The sequence below is a fragment of the Charadrius vociferus genome, unplaced genomic scaffold (assembly GCF_000708025.1).
Source record: "Charadrius vociferus isolate BGI_N301 unplaced genomic scaffold, ASM70802v2 scaffold423, whole genome shotgun sequence".
NCBI classification, from domain to species: domain Eukaryota; kingdom Metazoa; phylum Chordata; class Aves; order Charadriiformes; family Charadriidae; genus Charadrius; species Charadrius vociferus.
Genome location: NW_009648149.1, coordinates 1,980,797 through 1,991,687, shown reverse-complemented (window position 1 = coordinate 1,991,687; position 10,891 = coordinate 1,980,797). Strand labels below are relative to the sequence as shown.

The 10,891-nt window shown below is 48.7% G+C and overlaps 1 protein-coding gene across 1 annotated transcript in view; it reads left to right on the top strand.

Moving 5' to 3' along the window:
* The first annotated feature begins 4,357 nt into the window (after window positions 1-4,357).
* LOC104285534 (interleukin-12 receptor subunit beta-2-like) overlaps window positions 4,358-10,891 on the top strand; it is a 38,899-nt gene continuing 32,365 nt past the window's right edge. The window contains exons 1-3 of the mRNA XM_009883998.1: window positions 4,358-4,393; window positions 5,733-5,860; window positions 8,683-8,774. Of these exons, the coding sequence (XP_009882300.1) occupies window positions 4,358-4,393; window positions 5,733-5,860; window positions 8,683-8,774 (256 nt within the window). The remainder of the gene's footprint in view (window positions 4,394-5,732; window positions 5,861-8,682; window positions 8,775-10,891) is intronic.

The following is a 10,891-nucleotide window of genomic DNA, read 5'->3' as shown; positions in this document are numbered from 1 at the left end:
GACACACCCATGCACGCCCATGCACACCTATACACACCCATGCATGCCCATGGACAACCATGCACACCCATGCACACCTGTACACACCCATGCATGCCCATGGACAACCATGCACGCCCATGCACACCCGTATGCGCCCATGCATGCCCATGAGCAACCATGGACACCCACACAAACCCACGGACACCCATGCACCCCCATGCATGCCCATGGACAGCCATGCACCCCCGTACACACCCATGTACACCCATGCAGAACCATGCACACCCATACACACTCGTGTACACCCATACACACCTATGGACACCAATACACACCCATGCATCCCCATGCATGCCCATGTCCAACCATGCATGCCCATACACACCCACGCACACCCAGGGACGCCAATACTTACCCATACACCCCCCAACACACCCATTCACCCCCATGCACACCCATACACACCCATGCAGCCCCATGCACACCCATACACACCCATGCAGCCCCATGCACACCCATACACACCCATGCAGCCCCATGCACACCCATACACACCCATGCAGCCCCATGCACACCCATACACACCCATGCAGCCCCATGCACACCCATACACACCCATGCAGCCCCATGCACACCCATACACACCCATGCAGCCCCATGCACACCCATACACACCCATGCAGCCCCATGCACACCCATACACACCCATGCAGCCCCATGCACACCCATACACACCCATGCAGCCCCATGCACACCCATACACACCCATGCAGCCCCATGCACACCCATACACACCCATGCAGCCCCATGCACACCCATACACACCCATGCAGCCCCATGCACACCCATACACACCCATGCAGCCCCATGCACACCCATACACACCCATGCAGCCCCATGCACACCCATACACACCCATGCAGCCCCATGCACACCCATACACACCCATGCAGCCCCATGCACACCCATACACACCCATGCAGCCCCATGCACACCCATACACACCCATGCAGCCCCATGCACACCCATACACACCCATGCAGCCCCATGCACACCCATACACACCCATGCAGCCCCATGCACACCCATACACACCCATGCAGCCCCATGCACACCCATACACACCCATGCAGCCCCATGCACACCCATACACACCCATGCAGCCCCATGCACACCCATACACACCCATGCAGCCCCATGCACACCCATACACACCAGTACACCCCCATGCACACCCATACGCACCAATACACCCCCATGCGCCCCCAGGGCTGCGTGAGCGCGCTGCAGCGCTCCTCGCCGAGCGGGAGGAGAGGGCAGGAGGGCCGGGCGCTCGCCGCCGTGGGGAGCTGGGGGGGCCATCTCCACGCCGAGCCCCTCCAGGCTGGGCCGGACAGCAAAGCCGGACCCCTCCAGCTCATCCCGAAGCGCGCAGCAGCCATGCATCCCGCAGCCATGCATCCAGCCGAGAGAGCGCAGGCTCCATCACCACCGGCAGGAGGGACCGGGGGCTTAAATATACCCCGCTAGCAGCTCGGTGCGCTCGCAAGAATCCCACCGCACTCGCACCGAGTCTCCATTTACAAGACGTGGCACAAAAAGCCCCTGAACCGTACACCCGTGCGTGGGGTTCCTGCTCGCCGGGCGGCCCGGGTGGCTCTGAGCGGTGCCCGGGACGGAGCTGAGCGTGGGGAAGGTTTCCAGGGAACACGTCTGGTAAGAACGCCGGTAACATCAGCACGTCAAAAGGCAAAGGGACCGCCTGGCTGCGCATTACCGACCCAAAAGCTGTAAAATAGCAACAGCAAGCGTTGACAAGGGGTTTTTTTTAAGATTCAAAATTCACAAAGCTCCTGTAAATGTTAACCTATACGTAATAGCCCATCTGGAGTTATCCACTTGATTGTTCTGAAATCACTTTTTGCAGTAGAACTGCTAGACCTGGAGATTATAATCTTTCTTTCAAGTTTTGCTAGGTGCGCTGTATGCGTTTGGGTTGCACAAATGGATGGATTTTGTCGTTTGGTCCCGGATACCCTCAAACCAACACATTTGTGTGCTGTACTCGTTTCCTTTCCAGAGATCCATCGCTTAAATTTACCCAGTAGCAGTTACCTTGCAAGGTGGAGCAGGATTATTCTTTAGAAGCAGCAAACCGTTTCCAAGCCAGAAAAGTGACTTTTACATGTAAGCGAGTCTAAAATTAGTGATTGCTGCCTGTGCAGGAAGGAAATTGTAAAAGAACAGCCACATACTACCAGCAGCCCAAACGTGCGATGAGGAAGGTATTTTTTTCAATGTCCACATCCTGAGACTTGCACTGCCGCTATCGCCTGAACTACTGAACCCCGTGGGTGAAAATGCTCGTCTCGTCAGGCAAACGAGGCTGAAAACCCCATCGTGCATCTCAGGTACCCGCTGGTTGCATTTCCAGCCCTGCGAACTCACTCCAGGATGGAGACCTGCAAATAGATCTTTGGCATCTCCTCTTCAGCAGCTCTCAGCCCGCAGCGCCGCAGGGGTGAAACGTCGCCCTGCTCCCACCGTGCACGCGTACTCTCACTGATTTCTTGGGTGGTGCCAAGGGAAATATTTCCCCTTTACACTGGTGCATGGATACATCTAGTAAATATGGACTGGTTACCAGGAAAATGGAAGAAGAAGAAGGGCACAAATATTTACATGCCAACTGAACTATTCTACTCTACTCTACTCTACTCTGCTCTACTCTACTCTATTCTATTCTATTCTATTCTATTCTATTCTATTTTATTCTATTCTATTCCATTCCATTCCCTTCCATTCCATTCCATTCCATTCTATTCCCTTCCATTCCATTCCATTCTAATATACAATACAGTTCCCCTCTCCCTCCCTTCTAACCCATTTGGACGGTGTCTGTACCTACCAACAGTTTACGAGGTGACAGGCTTGGTCTGGTGATGTTCACCTCTGGCAATGAATGCGTCGGTGGGTAAATCGACCGGGGCGTGAAGAAATTTTGATATAGCCCAATATCCCAACAGCACATCGTGTCCTCACTTTCATATTTTCCCTTGTCAGATGTGTTCTGCTGTTTATCTTTGCCTACTCTGCCCTCAGAAAGCCCTTTGCATCCTGCCTGGACCTTCTTTCCACCCAGTGGGGTATTCAGGAACGTAAACCAGCGAGCTGGGTGATGGGAATTGAACTATAGGCGTGCAAACCCAGCACCGAGATCCTCATATGAGCAACACGGATGGCCTTTTTTTGAATCAAATCATGGCGTATTTTTATTCCCACCCTCCCTCAAACATTGCATACTCTCTAATTCTTGACACTAGTATTTTCTAAGCTTTTCCTAAGTTTGGTTGCGTTCTTGGCAGCCGTATCTTGTGCCGGCAATTTCCACGGGTTATTTATCGGTTTGGCGATGAGTTTCATGGGTTGTTCAGCTTCATTGCAACGTGCGGTTATGTACCTTGGAGGTACGCAAAGGAAGTATACGCTGAGTAATGTCTCTACCCACAGACAGCATGCACCAAAAAGCATTGATGTCCCATGGAACTCCCACTCCACCTGCGCAAGGGTGCAAACTCAACCATGTGTTGTCCCACGCGAGTGAAAGCTGGATGCAATTATTTTATGACGAGACATTGTCTTTTCGTGCCGAATGAGTAACGTGGAGAAAGCGGCTGCTGTCAAAGTTATAGTGTGGGGGATCTTTGCACAAGGCAGGCTTGTTTGGTGTGCAGAAGTGGTGGCCCCGTGTGCCTCGATGTAAAGGAGTGGTGACTCCGTGTCCCTTGATGTAAAGGAGTGGTGACCCCATGTCCCTTGATGTAAAGGGGTGGTGACGCCATGTCCCTTGAGCTTGGTGTCCCTGTCCCCCAGACAGACCCAGCCCGAGGCCCGCGGAGATGTCCCCACCAGCCTGAGGAAGAGCTCAGCGCTGGTGCGAGCCGGCAGCTGCCCACTCATCTACGTGTAATGTCGTTAAATGGCAAAGCAGAGAGCTCGCGACCCGCAGGGACGCACCAGGACGCTGTGTCCCATTGCCATTCGCGGGTCTAACACAACCACGGCAAAAAGAATCTTTTTTATACAAATGGATGGAGAGAAGAAACTAAACAGAAATGAGAAATTGGGCGTAGTCTCTTTGGGAGGCTTAAAAATTCATTAAATGAAACGCATAATAAATACATAATAAATAAACTGAACACACAAGGAATTATACATTAAATATGCATCGGTAGCTACAATTTTTAATCCCTTATGCTGCTGCTCTGCTGCCGTGACCACGCTTTCTGCAGGAGGACACAGAATTAATTCCAGTTTCGTGTTCGAAGCAGAGGAGAGCTGGGTTTAAGTCTTGGCTTAGTCACGGACCGGCTCCATGACCTCCACCAGGTTTCTCATCCGCAAAGTCTGGGTAGGAACAATCACCACCTCTGGTAAAGCCTCAGGATCTAAAGTCCGAAAGCACCATATGGCGTTTGGTAACGGGAATGGTACAAGAATATGAAGATAATAGAAATGTTTTCTGAGCAATCTTGCGCTGCTCGTTTTTATTCTGCGTGTGGATTGCCAGAGGGCTCCACGCTGAAAGGTTTGGAAGTATTTGGTTGTCGGCAGATTGGGGAAGAGATTTAGTGGCAGATAAATATGCTGCAGAGGCTAAAATTGGATTAAAAGCGTTAACGTGTCGCAAAGCTAAATAACACGCGGAGACAAAAGATCAAAGCCCAGGTTGTGACCAACACTTGCGAGCAGCGCTGCAAATAAATGCCTGGATCAGCAAAAGCCTTCTGAAAATGCGGTGATGGAAAAATGGCAGCAGACGAGACAGCCACATGACAAAAGTAGGAATATTCATTAAAAAATGTGCTATTTGGTACAGCCTCCTACATTCCTTAGCCTTCAGGAGGATTAATTCTTTAAGAGGGAAGGTGAGGAGCTATTGACGGGGTAGAAGGGCTGAGCACAACGGCAGCGACCAAAACCAAACCTGCGTTTCGTAGAAGAGGATGTGAGCAGCGAGGCTGTGGTTTGTGTCACAACTGGCTTCACTGAGTGTCGGCTTCACAGAGTCAAATCCCATGAAAACATCACTTGTGAAGCACCAGGAGTAGGGTTTGGGCAGAAGAGCAAAGCAGGCACTGAACACAATGAGTAGAAAACAAACAATGAGTAGAAAACAAACTATAGAAGTGATGTCGTAAAGGAGATTTCAGGATTGCAGCTCACCAAACCAGCCGAGTCTTTCTTTAAGAGAGAGGAATTAATCTTGCCACAAGAATATTAGAAAAACTCACAATTCTTAACCTCTTCAAGGCTGCATGGTGACGATGTGCGATTTTCTAGAATGGTGTGGTTGGACTGACGCTCTCCCCGGGAATTCGGCCTTCCTTGGCTTGGTTGTGCACTCAAGAGGAGGCAATGTGATTGCATTTACCGAACTAAGTCACCGATTCCATCCTGCTGGGTCAAGGCAAATTCAACGGGAATCCCGGCACACACAGCGGCTGTTACGCTCATGGAGACAGCGTACAGACTACAGCAATATCGAAGGCAGACTAATGCGCACCCTGGGCTTGTGCAAAGCATTCAGCACTGTCCCACACGACATCCTTGCCTCTCAATTGGAGAGACGTGGATTTGACAGATGAACCACTTGAGGATAAGGAACCGGTTGGATGGTCACACTCCAAGAGTTGTGGTCAATGGCTCGATGTCCAAGTGGTGACCCTGTGACAAGTGCTGTTCCTCAGGGTTTGGTACTGGGACCGGTGCTATTTAACATCTTTGTTGGCAACACGGATGGTGGGATTGGGCGCACCCTCAGCAAGTTTGACAATGGCACCAAGGTGTGTGGAGCGGTCGACACGCTGGAGGGGAGGTAAGCCATCCAGAGGGACCTGGACAGGCTGGAGAGGTGAGCCCTTGCCAACCTCATGAAGTTCAACAAGGCCAAGTGCAAGGTCCTACACGTGGACACGTGTCCGCCTCATCCCGGGCTGCATCCCCAGCAGCGTGGCCAGCAGGGCGAGCATGAACCTGTTGGAGCGAGTCCAGAGGAGGGCCACAAAGATGATCAGAGGGGTGGAGCACCTCTCCTATGACGACAGGCTGAGAGAGTTGGGGTTGTTCAGCCTGGAGAAGAGAAGGCTCCGGGGAGACCTTATAGCAGCCTCACAGTACCTAAAGGGGGCCTACAGGAAAGATGGGGAGGGACTCTTTATAAGGAAGTATAGCTATAGGAAGAGGGGTAACAGTTTTAAACTGAAAGAGTAGATATAGATATTAGGAAGAAATTCTCTACTCTGAGGGTGTTGAGATACAGTCACAAGTTGCCCAGGGAAGTTTTGGATGCCCCATCCCTGTAGGTGTTCAAGGCCAGGTTGGACGGTGCTTGGAGCAACCTGGGCTGGTGGGAGGTGGCCCTGCCCAGGGCAGGGGGGTGGCACTCGATGAACTTTAAGGTCCCTTCCAACCCAAACCATTCTATGATTCTATGCAGTCAATTATTGCCTAATCTATTGCTGTAGTAGTGACTTCAATATTACTATAGTGCCATGGACTAAAACTCCGCTGCCTGGGTTGCAAGGAGCAGAACATCTGAGCAGCTGAAAGACATGAAAGTATCTGAAGCTGTGGCAGCAAGAAAGGTAGAAGGAAATTTTCAAGCTCAGCTCCTGGAAGCAGAGCTGCGTGTGCTTGGGCTGTGGTTTGACATTCAGCAGCCTAAGCAGTTGTGTTCCTTCAACCACATCCAGTGGTCCCACCTCTTCCATGGCGCTGACACGAGTCACGGTCCTGCGCAGCAAATTGGAACGAAGAACTGATTGTAAATCCAAATAACAACATTTGGGTTTTTTTATTCCTATATTGAACACTGAATTAATGTTACTTTCTTTCAGCTTCCTAAGTGTTGAGATGGCTTTGGTGTTGGTGCTGCACACTGGATTGGTGACCGCAGTGGGCTGGTGTGCCCCGTGTTGGTGTTGCTGGCTCTGTCTGCTCCAGAAGTCCCTGTCCTCGGCCGTCCGTGGTGGCCTTGCTATTGAGAAGGCTCTTCCCTGCTGCCCTGGTTGTCAGCTGTTGAAAACAGCAGCTAAAGCTCAGCACCGAAGAACCAGAGACCTTCTTGTCCATCAGGAGAGTGGCTGATAATGGAGAGTTGGCAGCACTACAAAAAACCACAGACATAATATGAAATTTCAACAAAATGTGACCACTGCTTGATCAACCAAGATCAACCAGTGCTCATGGCTTGGCCGGAGACCTCTCATTTAGTGCAGAGCTGCTGTACAACCTTGCCTGTGTGGTCCTTGGTACAATCAGAACTAGAATCTAGATGACTCTTCTGGAACGTCATCACCAAAAAAAGTGAGAAACCAACAGATATTCAGAGAAATTAAAAAAAAAAAAGAGCAGGCTGGAAGGGGTGACCCTCCTGCGGGGTAAGAGATGCCAGCCTCAAAGCAGTCTGTGAACCTCTGAGGTCTTCAAGCAGGCAGAAAAAATATTTGGTGGGTTTTTTTTAATAATTGTTTGTCTTTGCTGACACCAGAAAATGGAATTATGCTGCACACAAAGTGAACACAAAAAATCATGGCACGCCTTTCAAAGAGCGGGGATGCAAACACCATGACAAAAGCCCTTCCTAAGCTGGACCAGACAACGTGGTAAAATAAAGAACTTCAGAGAATATTATGGAGGAAATACATTAAATAAACAAACACAGCTCCTTCCCGACTGACCACTGTCGGAGTTTTTGGATATACTCACATTCTCCTGCATGGGTTTTTAAGCACCCAATAATTATCTCCCGGTGCTCTGTCACTCATCATTTTGGTGCTGGTGACTCACCACCATTCCTTCACTTTTCTCCTTTCTCAAGGTTATTTCCAGACCTACAACCTGACAAAACCAGAGAGTGTAAGGGCTGCACCTGCTGATTTCACTTTTGAGTCTGAATTCTGTTTCCTCCAGTGATATTTTTCACGTTTGCACTTGCCCATTTCTGACTGGGCTCCAGCCTTCCCCCATCAGCAGCTTTAACTTTCTCTGATTCCTACTAAAATAGTTGGGAAAGGGGCAGCTTTGCACTCTTTGAAACATCTTACATTTTTTGATAGCCTCTTTTTTTTTTTTTTCTCCTTACGAAGCCAATGAACACAATGGCTGAATAAACCATTCTCAGTCTTGTGTTTTGGTTTGCTTCACTCTAGAAGTCTCCTTTTATGTGCATTTTTCATCCCAGGTAAAATATTTTGTCGTTCACTTCGAGGAGCTGAGCACGAATTGCCACAATAGCATACATTCAAATTTCACGACATCATTTGCACACGCTTTATTTGCACTGTCTCTGAGTCCATGTTCTTCACTCTTTTTCCTCAGCCCAGCATTCATCGTGTTATGAGGTGGCGTTGAAGCAGAAAGCATCTTGACCTCAATTCGTTGAGCGCCTCTACCGATGGACATTCCTTCCAGATTTGTCTCACTGGAAGCTCAGCAGAAATAAGGTGACGAAGCAACAGCAGGCACCAGTACCTCGTGTCCCTGCCTCCCTCGCCGTAACCACCATCATCTCCTCTTGGCAGCAAAGGTCTGCCAGGAGACAGGTCGTAACCTCCTCCCGCGGCAAGCTCCTCTCGAGGTAGCCAGTATTCCCTGAAGGGCGTGCTCAACAACCTGCCTTGGGTCTTGCCTTTACAGCTACGTGTTGGCGTACGCTCAGTTATCATATGGGCTTCCCCCCATGGCAACCAGTCTACTGGAGCAGCGGATCTTCTGCTCGCACCAGGCGGGTGCGGATCTTGGGCAGCTCAACTTGGCCTGAGGGGTACGGGATTATGCCACAACCACTAATAGGGTTTTGTCACAGCCTCCATCATTGCCCTCCGCTGCTTCGCTACGAGGGCTCCCGGGGACCTGTCCCCACCGTCACCACCGAGCATCACACCTCATGTCAACTGCTGCTGGTGCTTTCCCGAGCTTCGTTTTGAGAATCGCAGACACCCCCTCCTCTCAGAGAACTGATGAGTCCGTACTTTCCTTGACATCATCCCCTGCCTGGTGGAGCAGGGAGGTTGGCACCATGTCCTCTCAGCTCCGTTTGCAGCAGGACCTTCTGTTTCGGCTCTTCTGTTGCAGTCCAGCATGGGGCAGAGGTTCTGGTGAGACATCCGACTGCAGGGAACACACTGTTTTCTTTATGAGTCATAAGTACCACATGCTTTCTCCTGGAGCTTTGTGCTCAAGACAAGTCAGTGAAGAAAGAATCGTATGAAAAAGCCGATTTTGGTGCTAAAAATTAAGCAGAAAGAAAAGAAAAAACTGGAAAAGGGAAAAGGAGAAATAAAAGAAAAAAGGGAAAAGAAAAAAGGGAAAAGAAAAAAGAAAAAGAAAAAGAAAAAGAAAAAGAAAAAGAAAAAGAAAAAGAAAAAGAAAAAGAAAAAGAAAAAGAAAAAGAAAAAGAAAAAGAAAAAGAAAAAGAAAAAAGGAAAATAAAAGAAAAAAGGAAAATAAAAAGGAAAAAGAAAAAAGGAAAAAGAAGAAAAAATAAAAAAGAAAGAAGCTGCAATTTATGAGAGGTAATGGATCAGTGATTTTCAGTTTAGCTTCCTGTCACCACAACACAAGACTCCGGTCACTTGGGCCACCTGATGGGCATCTTCCCTTAAAGGTATTATTGATGAGTAAAACACCACTCAAGTTTCACCAACGCCGGTTTAGCACGTCATGTAATGGCTGCTGCCGTATTTTTTTTCCAAGGAGAAGTAAATACAGGCAGCGATGGGTAGCGATGAGTGGGGCTTGATAAGAAAGAGGAGATAAGATTCCATATAAACTCCTGCTTTAAATGTCTATGAATCCTGGTTTTAGATGAAGCCTGTGCTGGGAAACAGTACTGTGAAAAGTGAAAATGTAGTGTGAGCTAAAAGAAGACGGAGGGGAACCAAGCTACATACTTAAAAAGAAACTGTTGGTATTTGGAGTTTTGTAGGGAACGGGCTCGCACAGTTGACAGACGGTGTTTCAGTGAACTTTGTCAGCTCTCTAGAAAGAAGCACAAACCTTCCACTGGGTTTTGGAAGAGAGATGAGGTGGACTGGAGGTTCAAATGCAAAATTCTTGACTCTCGGAGGCTGCAAACGTTGTGTTTCCTCTACCCGTTGATTTGAATGTCTGCCTCCGAAATACCTGTGCTAGAAATGGAAAGAAAAAAAAAATATCGAATTTCAAATTTTCAAAATGTTTTGAATTAAAAAAAAAAAAAGAAATTTTCAAGCTAGAAAAAGTTAATCACATCAGGGAGATGCCATCAGGAAAACTGAGTTTATCTTATCAATGTCCAGAAAAGTGAAGGAACAATAGTAGCAAGAGACTTTTTCATTAAAAGCTCTTAAACATGGCGGTAGTTTGTAGGAGTGCTGAAAAAATGCAAGGGGAGTGGGGGGGGGGGGGCGGGGGAGAAAGCAAGAATCACATTAAAGAGAAGATAAAAAATCAGAGTGGATACATGTCGGGATGAGCCCCTCTCCCCCTCCCGAGGGTGGCAAAGGGGTTTGTTTTATTCTGATTGCACTTCTTGCTCTTTCCAGTTTAAGAGGTGTCGGGCAGGCAGTGAGAGTTGGAGTTTAACAGCCTTTTTTTTTGTTTTTTTGGTGTTGGGTTTTTTTTGCATTTTTTGTTGTTTTTTTTTTTCTTTTTTTTTTTTTTTTCCTGGTAATCTCATCCTTTTTCTCAAAGTCGGGTTTTCTGTTGTTGAATTTTCCTGTGCATTACCTTCCCGGGGAGAACCCGGACAGAGGAAGAGGAGGAGGGGGGGGACGACCTACCGGCCATGTCCTTATGTCGCCAACCTCTGGGTTTTTGTTTTTTTTTTTTGCTGGCCCTCCCCGATTCCCCTTCCGAGGTGGCG